The sequence below is a fragment of the Nipponia nippon genome, unplaced genomic scaffold, assembly GCF_047370975.1.
Source record: "Nipponia nippon isolate SJK-2023a ecotype South Korea unplaced genomic scaffold, ASM4737097v1 scaffold_5, whole genome shotgun sequence".
NCBI classification, from domain to species: Eukaryota; Metazoa; Chordata; class Aves; order Pelecaniformes; family Threskiornithidae; genus Nipponia; species Nipponia nippon.
The window spans coordinates 7526676-7544305 of NW_028262369.1; the positions used below are offsets into that span (position 1 = coordinate 7526676).

A 17630-nucleotide genomic window follows, 5' to 3' on the forward strand; every position below is an offset into this window, starting at 1 on the left:
TGAGACTTCTGCGATGCTGCAGCCTGCCATGAGGTATGGGGGGGACAAAACCTCTAGGATTTAGGGCAGAACCCGCAGAACTGCGACCATGCTGGCAGTCTGAAGGGTGACAAGGACACCCCCCCCACACCTTAGGATTCATATGCAAGAAGAAAGCTCAAGTTTTTCAAAACCCTTGTCCCCATCACATGAAAAAAACCTCATTTGGCCCCTTCTGAAGAGCCCTTGTTATGCCGATCTCAGCAGCTCACCTTGAGATGCAGTTGCTGGGGGCTGGCTGGGACTGGGGCCCTGCAGCAACGTTGATCTGATTTTCAGGTCGGATATTGCTCTTGCTCTCCTATAACATCCCTGCTCGCAGCTGCGGGGGAAGACTCGCCAAAGGGACCGTGAGTTGTCACTGGGTGTCTGGTGCACAGTGGACACCGGGCTCCCCCGGCGCGACTGTGCCTTGCTGGTGGTAGATAAGTTACATAAAGCTCACAGTTTCACCCAGTTTGTGTCGGCAAATGAAGCTGCTCTGCGAGAGCCTGCAACTCTGGGAAAAACTCCAGCTTGTGTGTGTGGTACAAGGGAAGGTCTTAAGAAGGAGCCTGACAGTCTTTTAACAACACACAGCCCTGGAAGCTGCCACCATGGAGGTGAAGGTCTCCCCCCTGCCCTTCCCTGGGTACACAGCACAGAGCAGTGAGCAGCTGTGAGGGGTGCGCTGGCACAAGCTCCTCCTGTCCGCAGAAACGGGGCTGTCGCCTCTGGTTCTAGTCCCAGCACGGCTGGAGGAGCAGTCCTGAACCAGATTAGCAAATGCAGCCATGTAAAGGCTGTATCTTGTTTTTCAGCTGGATAGCTTTAACCCCGGCCAGGTTCCCAGTCTGGTTCCCTGCAGCCACAGCCATGCTTGCAGGGAGGGGACGGGAGGAACAAAACAAGGCCCGGGGGACAAGTCTGAGTGCCCTTAGCACCAGTTGCTGGCTGCATGGAACTAATATGGCCATGCACTAGCAGCTTGCCCAGCTAATTTCAGTCCTGCTCAACAACCAAGCTCCCTACTCCACCCCCAGTCAACAACTGGAAACCCTGAAAACCCGCAAACACGTAGGCTGCTTGGTGACAGCCGTGCTCCAACAGACACTTGGTAATAAGGATGCTGGGGAGAGGAAATAATAAGCTGTAACACAGGAAGCGAGTCATTCTCATTCATGAATCTCTTTAGTTGTGATACTTTGCCTTCCAACCTGTGTCCTCCCTGCTGCCAGATAACGGTGATCAAACAGAATTCCTCAGCGCCCAGGGACATTTCCCTAAAAGCCAGGCCAACTCCCTCTGCCCTTGAGCAGAGGCCGTGCGCGCTCTGCCATGGGGACAGGCTGCTTGCAAACGGTGCTCGCGGCTGAATGACCCAGCAGCCATGTTGTTGGAGAGCAGAGAAAGCACTTCTGATGCACCAGCGTCCACCCAAAGGTGAAGTACTGTCAATAATGCTGCAGTGGAAATGTCCTTGGCCCGCTGTCACAAGGCCTGGGGAGGGAGCAGGGTCAGGGAAGGGCTGCGAACCGGCAGCTCCCGTGCTGTGAACGTGGCGCGGCAGGAATCCAGACCGAGCAAGCGCGTGCTGTGCTGCAGCAGGCCCCAGAGCCCTCACACAGAACGTCCTCAGCTGTCACCACAGGGAGCAGATGGGAAACCGAGGCACGGAGGGGGAGAACCTGCTCTATGTCACATGGCAAGAAGGAACTGAAACCACCTCCTTGAGTTTTTAGGCATCTTTTAGGCTATCAGTATGGAGAATGTAGCAGGTTCCCTTCCTTTGCCGGTAGAGTCACTTTAAGAGAGACTGAAAAACTGAAATGACGGGGTCCTCATGGCTGGTCACCACCAGCACGCTGCGGAATTTGTCAAACAGCATCAGCAGCTGGGAGCGACGCATGTTCTCGTTGTACATGATCTCCTCCAAATGGTGTCGGCCTCGGAAATAGTGCAGCAGCCTGCAGGGAAAGAGAGCAAGGGAGGCACGTAGGCCAAAAGCAAGTGCACGCAGCGAGAACTCAAGGTTTCCTCTCCCATGGGACGCAAATCAGAAGGTGTTTGGGTTGTGTCCCTCATTTACATGAAAAGTGAATTAAATCGGGTCTTACCTTAGGCATGCCTAGCACAGAAATCCCCTGGAAAAGCAGGGGACTCCCCCTCCTCAGGGCTTTGCAAAGGTCCTCCTTGTAGCAAAAGGTTTCTTAGCCTGGGGCATTTCCTAAGATTGTCAATTTTCAACATAGTTTTAACTCCATAAAGCAAGGAACCACAAGTGCCAACAAGCCTTAAGAAGTCAGGAAGGGGCAGATTTACTTCTGCCCTCTCTTACTTGGGTCTACACTGCCCTTTGTCACAGCTCTGCATCAGGGGCCTCGGTACCTACACTTGCTTTTAGAATTAAGAGCATATTTTCCCTCACAGCAGCCCAGGGGGCTTGGTAACTACAGGTCATGCACTCTTGAAGTTTGGTCAGCTTGGGGTAGGTGGAGCAGTCACAACAGGGAGATGGAAATTTTGATGACAGGCACCACAGAGAAGTGCTGGGAGTTATAAAGCCCTCAAAGAGCCCCAAAATCCTGAAGTCTAAGCTAAACCCACACTGACTTCTCGAATTCCCAGCTCTCTTTAAATAGACATGACACAGATACCCCTTTGCTGGGCACCAACATGCTACAGACATCAGGTAACCTCGGCCCTGCACAGGCAATCACGGCCGGGTCTAAGACAAATGACTGCAGCAAGCCCCCGACTGCTGAGGACCTGTTCCCCAGAGACCCTGCAGGGCCGTAGGACCAAGCCAGCCCTCCAGACAGAGGTAGAGTTTGCTGCTCAGTCTCTTAATTGTCTTAACAACCTCCCAAACATAGGAACCATACTGCACGTGTCACTCAAACGCTCCTACCCGTCCGGGCCCAAACGCATATGCCAGAATCACTCCCCCAGCTCCACAGACAGATGTGCGTCCGCATGTGTCACACATCACACTCCGCTCTGCGCTTCAGCAGCTTCTGCCATCTGCAGTTTAGGAATATGCTGGCCTCCTGCTTCATGCCAACTGACAGTAAAAATGAGTGGAGATGACAAGATCTGTTTTCCAATTCATTCATACAGTCTTCATGCACAACAGCCCTCAAAAGACACCAGATATCCCTTAGGGCATTCCTGTTTTCACATGGCAGTAGGATGAGGCCTCTCACGCTTCCCCTGAAGGACGGACATTTGCCTGGCTGTCTTCTGCTGCTCAGGCTAGGCACTCCTGGCACCCATTACCCTTCATGGGTGACTGGAAAGGAGTCACTGTGCAACAAGCCTCCTCCATCGCACCCTCCCTCTACACTGCACAGAGTTGGTTCTACCTCCAGTAGACTGCTATTTGTGCTTCTCTGCTCTCTTAACTTGCCATGTCCCTCCTCACCCTCCTCTCGTTCCCCAAACAGCTGTAGGTAAGCTCGGAGCCGGGAACCTCACTGCCTCATCCCTGCAGGCAGCCCCCAGCACACTGCAAACTCCCTTCTGCTCTGACGGTCATCTCCCAGCTCTCAAGCTGGCACCATTATGTAGAACATAATTGCTACATCTCTGTACCTGCAGTACAAACAGACAGACAGACAAGCTCCCATCGTATTTACCTTTCCGCTATCTAGGCTGTGCATTCACCTTTTGCAGTATCTCCCACTGGGTATTTAAATCAGGCTAATTGGCTTCCTTCCCCGGGCCGATGGCAACCAGTGCACTGAGAAGTGGGCGTTAGCAGGGACGGGGTGGGTTTGTGTGTGCATGTGTCAAACCCAGACTGCTCCCTGAGGTATTAACAGTACTTTTTGTATCTTGTAACTTGCATCACGATTCAAAAAGTGATTCTGAAGATTTTGAAAGCTACGTATTCCCTCCCTTCTATAAATCTGCTCGCTGTGATTGCCCATGCTCTCACCTCCTGGCACAGCTGTCTTCTGTGCAATTAGTTCGACCTGGCTTTCAACAGCAATGCAGACTAAGCAGGAGTTTTCCAATAAATAAATCCATCCTATATTCAAAGAGTCTGGATTTGTAACTGGTCAAGATGAAATACTTTCCACTCCAATAAAAGTTAGAGAGGATATTAAAGAATATCACAAAAATGCCGGCTGGAAGACACCTCCAAAGTCTAGTCCAGCATCCTGCTCCAGCAGGACTACTGCCAACGCTGTAGCTTTTCCTAGCCAAGCTCTGAAAGCCTCCAAGGATGGAGATCCCCCCACATGCCTGTGTAATCTGTCCTGAGCTGCACCACCCTCCCGGGGAAGAAGTTTTCCCAAAAGTCCAGCTAGAATCGACAAAGCTGTAACTTGGGGCTCACAGCTCCAGCAAAGACGGGCACTACCTTCGCCTTTTTGAGCTGTGAACATTTACAGGACCCAAACGGGACACGAGATGCACTTCTTGGGGCAGTAACAGTGCATTTGAGTCCCTCTGAAGCTGCACAGATACGTCTGTTGACAGATGTGCGCTTCCAGATCCAGGTATGGCGACGGAAAATTATTGCTTTTCATTGCTCATCACTGTTCTCCCCTCTTCACGTTACAAGAGCTACCCCTGTAACAGCAATACAGTGCTCTTAAACACTGGAGAAAAAAAAAAAAAAAAAAAAAGGATTGTCTCAGGCTAGTCATGCAAATAAAATTAGCTTATTTCTGGCCAAGGAGATATCCCTTCCACCAGCACTGCTTGAGGATGGAGCAGAACTGTCCACAGCTTAGTGCCGCCAATGAGCATTCCTCAGTGGAGTAAAGAACCTCCATCTCCCAGTCTAAGAGCAAGAAAAAAAAATCCTGAAAGTGATTCCACACCCATGGCTTGGGAGAGAAGCCATCAGTGAAGCCTCAAACTGTCTTTAAAAGTACTGCTTAATGTGCAATGAGGAACACTTTGTGTACATTACCAAAGATCTAGCTCAAAAAGAACCTGCCGCCTTCTCAAGTTTCCTTCTGGAAGGACATGCCAACCCTGCTCCAGCAGCACCTAAGGAAAGAACTTGGATTTCCATTCCCATTCAACGTTCCGAGGGTTAATGCAGCCAATGCTGGAGCCAAGCTTCAGTATGCCTTGTTTCCCCTTAAGGTTTCTGCTTTGCAAATACCGGCTGTGCATAGCAATGGACAGGCACAAGCTCCTTCTGCCATCTGTTTAATGAATAACAGGCGTTCAGAGGCATAGACACAAGAAAATGTATCGGGCTGAACTTTATTGCTCTGCTGAAAATAGCCCGTCCCTTTGTGTGCACACACAACTATCCTTGGAAGGGCAGTTGCAGTGTATTTAGTGCACTAACCCTGCATTTCTAGCAGGAGTTTGTTCTGGGAGGCAGCTGATACAGCAGAGCTATTTGCCACAGCACAGCCCTCATTAGGCTGCTATTCCTCAAAACGAAGCAAAAAGAAGAGCTGACGCAGTAACCTGTACTAGGGTAATGAGGGAGATCAGCTCGTTCACTGCAATGGCTTCTCCACAATTGGTTACACTTTCATTCAGAGCAATAGGTTTACCCAGACACTCATCTCTGATGGTTTACAGCACAAAAAGAGAGAAAATACACCCACAACCTCCAAGTTACGGTGTCTCATAAAGCCACCAGCAACCCAGAGCATCTTGCATAAACATTTCTATTTGTACACTCCAGCATCCTACCCATAGGACCCATTTGTTTATCGTATCTTCTCTCTTCCTCACTGTTGACTTAAGAGTAAGCTATGCAGTTGTCAGTTCAATCTGTAGAAGAATGGAAATTCAGACTTAGCAAAGCCATCCTGGGGATCTGCAAAAGAACCTGGTGCACAAGCAAACTGCAAAATAAACATCATTAAGACAGCTCATTTCATGAAAAAAATCGAAGTAATTTTTTGCATCTGCAATTCCAGAGCTTTCAAATGGGTGTTTTACCCAGATGAGGGAAGTGATAGGGGAGCAATCATGAAATCCTTTCCTCTCCCTAGGATAACTAAAAGAATCTGCATTGCCACTAAACTGGCCCAAAGCATCCCCCACAAATTCTGTCTTAAGATATCACCAATGATGATTTGGTTTTTACTTTCCTTTCTCACTGGTTTCCTAACAACTTATCTGGTAACGAGGAAAAAACATTTCAAAGTGCGCTAATGGCCAATGTGTTGCCTCTCAATCAGGGAACATCCTCTGAACAGTTTACGGAAGATGGAGAAGGAGACGAGTAATTCAGAGAGCAGTAACTACCCACAAGCTTGGGAGAGCTCTGTGAAAATACCTGAGCACAGCATAGCTGCAAACTTTGCCACAGACAAGAAAAGTATTTTCTTGCTATTACAGTTTCTCTACACTACTTGACTATATCCATCCTAGGGCGAGAACCTGGTTTTCAGGGGATTACCAACTGAATCTGGGAAGTATAGGAAAAGCTGCAGTACTTGCCTCAGGTGGTTTTCTGCTCCACAAGTATGAAAACCAGTGAAAGTTGCATTCCAGTGATGCCACTGTGTTTTGAAATGCTTAGGAAGAATAAGTATTTTCCCCTACACCTTTTTCCCAGATGGCTGGTTAGGAAGTCATTCTGCTTTTTACCATGTGCAGAACCGCATCTTGCATATTTTTGTTGTGTTGAAATTTGTAACAACAAAACTGGGTGCTACTAATCACACATCCTAATGACTTTAACCTAACTTAACCTAATGTAATGAGCAGCTCATCTCTGCAAAACAGACCTTGAAACCTTTGTAGACTGGTCTGTAAAAGTATTCAGGCTGGCTTTGCATCTGATGCTCTTTTTCCCTGTCTCATGTTTGCAGGGAGTTTACAAACCTTACAATATAGGATAGCTGGCTTGGAAATATCAACGGACACAAAATGACAGCATCAGCATGACTGCATCTTTGCTTTGCATGCTCAGAAGGCTTTTTCAGGCTGTGCAGATTTACGTCTACCATGTGTGGACACAGGAAAACTGGCAGGCAAACAGTCAAGTCCCTGTTGTCCAACCTTACGCCCTGATGCTCCTTCACACATCCAGGACTCTTTGTTAACAAGTGTTCTTGTGACACATATATTAGTTTTTGTCAAAAACTGATGTGCACAGATGAAATAGGTATAAGGGGAACAAACCCAAAAGAATTTATCCTCCAAAACCCCAAGCTAACGGAATTTGCTCAGAGTCCATACCAATCCTTCAATAAAACAGCAAGGACAAGAAAAAAAGATTACATTCTGCACTCATCATTTCCTACCTTGCAAACATGCGAAGATCTTCTGGATTTTGGGCAGCAGGGACATTAAGGATAGCTTCCCGCTCATGTTCCAACAAGCTTGCTAGGAGATTCTCTGTCATCCTTTTATTTAGGGGTGAGTCCCCACCAGGTATCAACTCAGCACTGGAATTATCCATGCTAGGGCTTGTCAGAGTCATGTCATCACTACTAGCTATCAGGGGAAGAGAGAAAGAGACACAGAATTTTTATATTCCTCAGCATAATGATGCAAAGATTATCAGTTCAGGCTGTTTCTATGCAGTCTTTCCAAATAATCCCTTCAGATTTGTAGAGCAAAGAAAGTGGCTCTCGAAATGCTACATCTATCTGCAATTAGTCATATGACAACACAGCGATTTTCTCAATGGGAAAGTCAAATGTTTCAACAAAGTCATCAATTTATGTGGAAAACTGTACTGCTGGAGACCATAAACAGTCCATAAAAAACATCTGAAAAAATTCCCAGCCAGCTCTGCTGGAATACCGTGAAGTGGTAACATGAAAAGCCTAACAGCACAGAAGGTGGGAGCAAGCAGAAAGAAAGGCCAAGAAGCAATATCCTCTTGTGTGAGAGCCAGAATAAGCAGATCGCAGACTTATCTGACTCACGTTCCAAGATTTCTGCCCTAATTCATGACTTCTGTAAAGCTGAAAGTTGTACAGAGAATCTCTCCCAATATCCAACCCCAGTGGCGTTCTGAGAATGCTGCTCATAGCAGCACAGGCAGGAAAGTTTGGGGATTTCAACACTGTATCTCATTTATAATCTTGAAAAAATGCTTTCCTGGAATCACCCTGAAGAATAGCACTGAGGAAATTAAAGAAATCAGGAGACATAAACAGAAATCAACCATTTGTGAGAACAACAGCTAGCTCTGCATCAACTTAGGTGGCTCTGCAGCCCACAGAAACCGATGCCGTTTGAAACAAATTCTCAAAATTTTCTTCCTCTCCTGAAAACCAAAGTTCATGCAGTAACAGCGGTGCAGCCAGAGGAACATAGTGGTTACTTCTGAGTACAGCAAGGAAGTAGGAAGTTACCTCGAAAAAATAAAAGTACACCTCTGACAAAATAAAAATATTTTACATGACCAAATAAGAACTAGGCAAATTACAAAGCACTACTTGTTTTTAAAAACAAGACGTTAAGGTCTAATAGCCCTTAAGACTTTCACCAATGCCCAACTCTTAAGTTTAAGAAGGGCTGAACGTAATTAGCAAGCACTCCAGCAAAGACAAGTTGTCTTGTTACCGAGGCCTGATTACCCTAGGCATTGCTAAGGGAAGCTCTAGAAGTGGGCTGTAGTCTGAACAGCAGAGAAAAATGTGCTCATACTTGGAGAACCAAAGCTGAGAGCATTGGGGGTGCTTAAACTTCGGCCTCCAACTCTGGCAGTAAAGGGCATGTCTTCATCTTGGGCTCGGAAATCCTCCTCATTTGGTGGCACCATCAGACAGACGTAAGTGTGAAGCTGAATAAGAAGCCGGTGTTGGAGCATCCATATCACCATTTGAATGAGCTGAGTCTGCAGAGTGAGAAATGAGGTATTAAACACCCATGAAATAAAATACAGGAGGAAAACAATGCACAAAGGTTAGGCTTTGTGACTAAGAAGTCACAAGGAGAAATGCTTTCCACCCCGCACAACAGTTTTATCTCTTCTCCAATCATAAAAAGGTGACCAGGCACATATGTTCATTACACCCAGAGCCTTTGTGGACGCTTAGGCTATAATCAAACCTTTAATGATCAACATGTCTTTATGCAACACTGACCAGCAGAGCCAGTGTCCTCAAACGAACCAGCCCTGCACCCTCGCCGTAGCCCCAGCACCTGCTATGTTCTAGCAGAGCAGCTGAACGCCCTCACCACATAATGCTTTAGCCATACAAATGTAGCCATACAACACCACAGGGATCTGTTCGGTCCTCTTTTAACAAAACAAGTTTAGTAGGTGCTAAAAAAATGGGATAGTCTTCCTTTTGAGAGACCAGACATGGGAAACGAATCAGGCCCTGATGCCCAAGGCCCAACAGTGTGAGCCCTGAGATGCTTGGTTTCTAAACGAGGCCCACTAACGTCACTAATCACTGAAGGGTTAATCCCAGAGTAGTCAGATTAAAGTGCAGGTTCCCCTAGAAACCCAGAGAAAGGGCAGGGTGACGAGGCAGAGCTGAAGCAACCAAGACAGGTGCCCAGAAGTAGGAGACATTTGCCGTCAGATGGGAAATTGCTGCAAAACCATGGGAGCCTCCAGAGCTCAGAGCCCTGCCAGGACTCAGTGATGCAGAAACAGCGCTAACAGCAGCCGAAACCTTGGCAAGAGACAGCAGCCTGCCGCTGCCAAGGAGTCCCCTCTCAATGCAAAGGGTTAATATCCCCCATTTGCTCGCCATCCTGCAATAATGGGGCAGGCCAAGCTTATAAAGGCACCTAGGTTAAAAGGGTGCAGACAGGCAAGAGTTTCAACAGAGAGATGACGCTCACATTAAACAAACCTGCACAACACCTTTGTGTTCCAGCAGCTGAAGCCCCGCACAATGTCCCCAGAGCGATGCTGAAAGCAACGGGCAGAGCGAGGGACAAGCGTTTGTAGGTTCTTGGCATGGCCTATTTTCAGGAGTTTTGGAGGAGCATGCAAAACACATCATCGTGTCTGAATTTCTGCACAAAAAGCCTTTTCATATCACTGCAGGCAACCCTTCCCTTAGCTAACGGCTCTGAAAACACTGATTCACTGACAAAAGCTGTTTGGGGATTTCATAGCAACCAACACTGTTTTGGTGAGAGAAACACATGCAGAATGAGCTCAGGCTCTGAGAAGGAAGCTAGCTCTGCTGTATTAATCATCAGGATAACGGGCCAAATCTCAATAAAAGCCCCAAACCAAAGTTCATCAGCCCACATACTTTTCCTTTTTCCATAAATCTTTTGATTCTCAGCTCCTCCTCTGCTATCAAATCACAAAAGAAACATCTCCTGTTTGCAGACAGACCCACACCCTGTCTTTTCAGGGATTACCACTTTTGGGGGCTGAATGGATTTTAATCTTAAAACATATTATCTGGGATCGCCTTCAAACAGATTTTTTTTTTTTTTTTCGGAAAAGCCATAATTCATTTAACATGTTTAACAGAAAATCTACAGAAGAGGAAGGCTGGCAAAAGATACCAAATGCATAGTGTTCTGCTAACACCTGAAATCATCCTGGAAGAGAGAGGAGGCTTACTCCAGTGATTACGTTACTAAAAACCTTCCTTCCAGATGCAGGGCCTGGATGGAAAGATGTCTCATATATTTTACTTAAATTTCCAACCTGTTGGCACACAGAGATGTCTGATTAGCTAGTTTCACATCAAACAAAAGAGGTCTGCACATTTCACAGCACAAAATAACCCTGGAAAAATCCAAGGCAATTCAAGGAGACAGTAAGACAGGCTCTACCAGACCTGCAGAATCTGCCAGGTAGGGCCTGACCTATACCAGCCTCCACTGGTCACTTTGGTGGTTTCATGAATTACAAAAATATCCAGTTGCTTTTGTTACAGCTCTGTGTGCGTGGAAAGTCTTATCCCACACTCTCTAATTCTGCATACGCACCTTCACCTCTACGCTCTTGTGCAAATAGTTAGAAAGCCACCCTTGAGACAGCAGCTATGGCTCAGCGGAACAAGAAGCCAGGCAAAAGTGGTGTTACAGCTTTACAACTGTAACGTTGTACAGCAATTGCCAAATGCCTTTGTGCCATAAGTGGGAAAGCTGGGGATCGGCTGTGACTAACTCGAAAACTAGAGAAAACTGTTCTTCCTTACTGAAGTGAGCCTGAACAATCATCTCTAGATAAGAGAGAATGATGATCATTGATGGTTATCTATAATAGCTAGACTTCAGTGGGAATTTGGTACCTCTTAAAATCCAGTCCTAGAAAAAAACCCAAGCGATGCAGTGTCCTGCACCATGCCCAAAGCGGTGCGCTTTGTGCCGTCACTGCACACATGCCTCATACCACCACTTCCACTTTGTCCTGCCCACACATAAATACCTTTTCCAGGTTTAAACCTATTTCTTACCAAAAGCAGCAAGTGTTTTCACAGATAAGGTCTAGCAGAGGCTTTGCTAGTATGTTCTGCTGCTTGTCTCTGGACACGAACACTGAATTTACATCCATTCTCCATCTGCTCCTCTTGATGGAGCTTACAGACAGGTCTGCAGGAGAGAAGGCTTCCCTGCACCACCTGTGCTGCTCTGGCTGTTGGAAATGCCCTTCCTCCCTCGGAGGTATCTTGGGGTTATCTTGGTGATTGGTCTCAGTCTAGTTGATTAGCTGGGCTCCTTTATGAAGCCAAAAAGGGCTGAGAGTAGCTTCCCAGGCAAGGGTACGCTTCAGTCCCAGGATGCCTCCCCTCACTCAGTCGTCATCTGGCACTGTAGGAAGCCATAGCCAGCCTTTTTTGGCTGAAACACCAGGACTGTGATGGTAATATAAAAGGAAACATTTTTCATTGCTTAATTTAACTAACAATCAACTCTAAATTTCATCCATATTTCTTTCATCCTTCCCGCCTCCCCATGCTGCCTCTTTCCAGTCTGCTCTGAGGGGGTCCCGTCTGCCGCAGCATCTGGACCGCTCCCGCTGGCACGGATCAGCCCGTGGCCGTCCCCTTTTTCTCCCCATCTCGCGGCGCAGCAGGCCCTGGGCGAAGTTAGAGCGTGTTGTCATGCAAGGCGACAGAGAAGGCGTTGGTAACAATATATTGCTTTGTGCTTATTGACAAAAGCAGAGAAGACGCATTAGCTTCTGAAAACATGGGCACTATACGTCAGCCCATCTGGGCAGTTTGGGACAGTCAGAGGAAAGCTCAGCCCCAAGTCTCAGAGGGACAAGATCCAGCATTCATTCTTCTCTTCCCTCTGGGAATCAAAGGGAGCGTTTGTAAAACTCTTGAGTAACGTGTTAAATAAAACGCATTTCCTGCAAGGGTTCTTTAAGGCTGTTTCATTCCCAGGCCTAAAAAGCTACAGAAAACACCGAGATAACTGGGACCAGCGACAGGTTCAGGAAAGGGAAGGGAAAACGGTGACCCAGAAGCACTCAATCCTAGCTTGTTTCTCACTACATGAGGATACACTCTTAGCTAAAACACAGCTTGTTTTGCCCGCCAAAGTATACAAGTCCCCTTTCTCCTGTCTGGATTAACTAGTTATTTGACATACGGACTCTGCAAGGCCTGACTTGAGAACTAAGCGCTGCCTTGGCTCAGTAGGATAGCACTTTCAAAGTCGCTGGGGTAAACGGATGTTTGCTGAAATGTGTTACCTTTCTTTATCATTCAAACCATGCCGAACAGATCAGCTATTGAAACTTCTTCCTATTTTGCAGAAAACAGACTCTGAAGACCCCTATTAATGTAGAACAAAACATTTATGGTCTAATATTGCCATTTTAATCATTATGTAATAGCTCTGAATTCTCACTTTGCTGAGAGCTTAACCATTCCCTCCATTTAGGCCTAGAAAGCCATATTTAACTTGCGACACTGAAAATCCTTGATTTTATACCTAGTCCAACTGAATATAAATGCACCTTAATACTACTTCCATACCTCTGCCAACAAAAGCTCCCGTGACTCTTAATGCCTTCCAGATGCCCAGCAGAACGGTCCCATTTGCAGCGTGTCTCTCGGAAGACACAACTGCCTATTCAGTATTTGCATGCAGTTCTCCTCCCACTCCCATCCCCTGACATATGTGCTCATTTTCCACCGAGCTGTTACACAAAGCACAGCACGTTTTCTGGATGCATAAGGCAGAGGCCTCATCTACCGGTGCCTTACTCCCAACAGGATGGCCAGACTTATTAAAACAAAAGTGAAAAATTAAACATATTTTGTTTAGCGCAGCTGTCATACTTTCCCATCTGTTTTTTTCCGCAGTTATCCTAGCCCCATCGAGGCAGAATTAGATAACTACAATAATAATAACAATGTTCATTATGATAAGGAGCTACCGTAGTGAAGGGGATGCAGGAAGGAAATGGGACATCTCGTTCACTGAGGTACACTCCTTCTACCTTACAGGTGGAAAGATGCCCCCTGCCAGTCCATGTTTGTTCCTCAAGGCAGGGTAGAGAGATGTTAGACCTTCTTCTGAAAGAGATGAACTAGCTGAGGCGATAATGCACGGAGGAGGGGAAGCCACGAGCATTATCCCTTTCTCTTGGTTTGCAAAGAAACAGTGCAGAGTAGCTGGGTGAAGAAACTTTGATGTCGTATGAAGAAAGCCTTGCACGGAAAAGCACGTTAAAGCATTCCCATGCGGCAGCTCCAGTTCTCCAGCATGTGCCTAATACACATAGTCTGTCAATGAATGTGTGTGGAGCTAAAGGTTTTAGATCACCGAATGTTTCTGTGCTTTCACAGGTTATGAAGGGGTGTGCACCACACTGAACACCACCAGAGCTCCACGCTGGTGTGCTCTACGGTCACATCAAGGCTGTGCCACGCATGTGAAAGGAGAGCACAGGGACAGGAACCAAAAGTCATGGGCAGCAGAAGGAAGGACAGCTTCTTTGGGGTCAGGGTAGAGGAGATGCAAACTGCTTTTTTTCCCCAGTAAAAACACTAAAAGGGAAGATGAGTTCCCCTGTTTTATCAGCTCACAGGATCTCCTCCCGCCATGGCCGCACCCTGGTGAGATCCAGCACCAGCAGCATGAGCTAAACTGGTTGCTGTTCAGGACAGTCCCAGGCTGCATTGGATTGCGGCAAGCCCGGGTGGCACCACACAGCACAGTGGAACTAACAGACACCTCACCACCGTGAAAAGAGGAAAGTAGATTCTGCTTTCCTCACTCACATCCCCAACTGCAGAAGTGCCTCCCTCGTTCTGCGCCAGCCCTGGAGCTTGCTGGATCTCCCCCTGAGCGAATTCCACCTGCTAACCTGGCAGAAAACTAGTGCGGCTGAAACGAGTTAAGTGAATAGAGTCAAGCTGGACAGGAGCCAGCACTCTAGCGTAAAGGGAAGATGGAAAGGAGGAAGGCATGTGTGCACACACCTGAGAGTGGAAAGGAAAAACAGGGCCTCCTTCTCTCAGCAGCACCAAGATATCGTTAGATCAGCTCAGCTGCAGGCGTAGGTGCATCCTCACACTGCTGCAACATTGCTATCCAAGCAAGGCAGGTTTAACACAGCAAAAGGGAAGCTAGCATAGAAATCACTACACGAATACCAAAAACTTTGCAAATTATAAGCACAAGACCACTGACAGATATACAGTGACCAGAGAGTTCAACTGCAGTATACTGCTCATCATCACAGGCAAGAAATGAGATCAAGAAGATGGGCTCAAGAAAAATTCCTGCCTCTAGCACAGGGTACGCTGAGAGCGCTGGCCGTCCTGGCAGACACCACTCGCTACCACTCTCCTAGCTACCTGACAGACTTAGTTTCAGTCTTAGTCCTAGTTGCTCTTACGTGGTGCCATGTCATATCATCTCTAACCCTTTCTGTCCATTTCTGGCCACCCAGGGAGCGCCGAGAGTAGGAGCGGTCCACATGAGGAACAGGCAATACAAAGCACGTAAGAAAGAAACACCAAAACCAGAATGCAGACGTGCACTCCATCTTTCAAGGCAGTCTTGCCCTTGTCCTTGCTCAGGGTATTGCAGGTTGTTTGTACCTCCTACCAGCCAAAAACTACCACAGCACCCCAAGTATAACAATGCCAGTGTCACATTTTTTTCACCTACCCAAAGGAATGGAGCAACTCCACCCATATAACAGTAAGCAAACAAAAATAACTTTGTCCTCTTTCAAATCAAGCAGTATGACTTCGTATAAAAACAGGAGGAAGGGCTCTTTAACAGCTTTCCTATTTTGTATCGTGGACTTTATTAATGCCTTCCATATTCTCTGCCCATCCAGAAGCTCGTGCCAAAAGGAGGAAGCCAATCCCATGCTTAAGACAAGAATCAAATGGGATGGTCTCATGGGGTGGCATCTACCCCATGAGACCATAACATTTGCTGCAGAAAATACAGCCCTTCCCACAGTACTGACCTTCCAGCACAGATGACCTTCAGAAATAGAGACTGTACAGTCACCATGATGAAAAGCACAAGATAACAGACTACTAGTGAAAAATCTTCGAAGTTAAAAAAACCCAACATCCCCTCCTCCTATGCACACAAAGAACAAAATTACAGTGAAAGGTCCAAACTTTGTTAATTTTTTTCAAAGGCAAAGCAAATACAATTTGACAGTATTTACAGTTCAGAGTACAGCATCTTTTATCACTGCACAGCGGAACAAAAACCCACCTGCATTTCATCAGATTAATTGCTCTATCAACTAGATCTCCGTTAATTACAATTGGAGCCTGACCATCTCAGGATAGCAATTGGATTAATCTCTCTTAAAAAGCTAGTTCCTAACAAAAAATACATAGTTATACATAGGTAAATCAAAGTAGAAGAAAATACTTTTTCTACATTAATGTACTGATATGAAAACATCTAAAAACTCTCTCTAGACTAAACTCCCCCAAGAACTGTCACGCTTAGCTTTATCAAAAAGGAGCTCGCCATGACTCACAACAGCCCACCAGTGTGGTCTGCTTCATCTTCACGCACATGTCTTGCCAACGTGGCCCCAAGTCTTCTGCAACCACAGTTCTCACCTCCCCTTTTCAAACTGTAGAAAGCACTTCCACAGCTTTTCACAGCACCATCCTTCATCCTTCCACACACGCTGAATGGATGATGAAAACAAGCCGTGCTGTTGACTTTTAGGGCCCACCAAGGCCGGGCGAGCATCAGGGAGGAGATGCACACTCCAAAAGAGGCATTTTAGCACTCCAACAGCTTTGGCTAATGTTGATCGCTCACTGTTGTTTCAAGGCATAACGGCAGCAGTAAGTGGCAGACTTTATTTGTGTATTTTAAAGAAAAGTAGGATGTCTGAGAATAACCAGAAGTATTGAAGAAGTAGTATGAAGGCAAGTAATTCATTCTAAAAGGAGTACTGAGAATAAGAATGCCTCCTGAAGCTACTGCTGCTAGACTAAAATTAATGCTATTAATTCATCTCCAATTTTCAGGACACAGATTTGTCTGTAACTACAACGAAGTACTAACAAAACAGTAGTCATGGCTCTTCCCCTGCCTCCCAAGGTGGCAGCTGACCAGTACATACTATTGGGATTAGACGCTACATCATTAGTTATCTTTATCTCTGATCATAATCTCTGCCAACGTGTAATTACAGCAAATTATTTTCTCACAATTGTGCCTGTGTGTGCAATTGATGTTAATCTTCCAGATATCTGAACAGTGGCTAAATTCATATAGCCAGCAAGTCATCAAAGTATGAAGGCTAGCAAACAACACTACAAGAAATCAGCTAAAGAAATCTGCCTATGGTCCCTTTGCTGCAACGAGCTGTGTTCAGGGGTCCAAGCTTCTTCATCTGGGAATGTAAGTGTCAGCTAGGAGACCCCACATTATTGAGCTCTTTCTTACATTTCACCAGTTCCCAGAAATGCCGCAAGCCACGATCTATGTGTAAGCAAAACAACAGCACACAAATCCAAAATCCATGTATTATTATCCCAAATATGAACATTAAAATGCTAATGCTGTAACACATGGACTCCTGTTGACTACATGCTGAGTCTACTTCCTTTAACAGCTTTTAAATAATTCCAGTTTCATATCAAAAACTAAGTGAATAGACAGTTTGCTTTTATAACCAGATTGTGAACTTAAAGCAGATGGAATATAATAAAATTAAATGTGATTGTCAGGAATCCACAGACTTGCACTCAGCCCTGCTAATTTATTACAGTTTTCAGCAGACCAAATGGAGTTTCAGTTTTCCCTACTATATCACTCAAGGAAAAGAAACATTCTGATTTGTCTTTTAGGATTGTGCTTTGCTAGCACAGAGCATCCACAGAGCTTCATCTTGAACATCCCCACAGCTTTTGGGCATGTGGATATGGAAAAACAAATCATATGGTTGGAAACACAGTAATTGGCAACTTCTAAACCTGCAAGAACAGGTTCCCGACTAGGTACTCCAAAAGCAACACCATTCCTCGTTCTCATTAGCAGGAGAATGAGGAGCTCTTGTACATTCCCCATCTCACCTCCTGAACGGGCGGCGCGAGCGGATTCTTGAACTCTGAGAGTGACACTGGGAGGGAGAACTTGGAAAGCATCGACGGCAAGTTGTGGCCCCGGAACTGACAAGAAAATGCATCTGCTAATGGAGAATAACTACAGAAAAGAGATAAAGGCAGAAATCAGTTTCATATTGCTGGTCAGTGTAACATTTATCCATTTAAGCATTA

The 17630-nt window shown here is 46.2% G+C and overlaps 1 protein-coding gene across 14 annotated transcripts in view; it reads right to left on the minus strand.

The window, feature by feature from the left end:
* Positions 1-1748: 1748 nt before the first annotated feature.
* NPRL3 (NPR3 like, GATOR1 complex subunit) overlaps positions 1749-17630 on the minus strand; it is a 45707-nt gene continuing 29825 nt past the window's right edge. For all 14 annotated transcript variants that reach the window (XM_087732167.1, XM_087732181.1, XM_087732168.1 and 11 more), the window contains 4 exons: positions 17427-17556; positions 8614-8803; positions 7257-7449; positions 1749-1985 (listed from right to left, as the gene is read on the minus strand). In XM_087732167.1, coding sequence (XP_087588293.1) covers positions 1820-1985; positions 7257-7449; positions 8614-8803; positions 17427-17556 — 679 coding nt within the window. In that variant the 3' untranslated portion in view covers positions 1749-1819. The remainder of the gene's footprint in view (positions 1986-7256; positions 7450-8613; positions 8804-17426; positions 17557-17630) is intronic.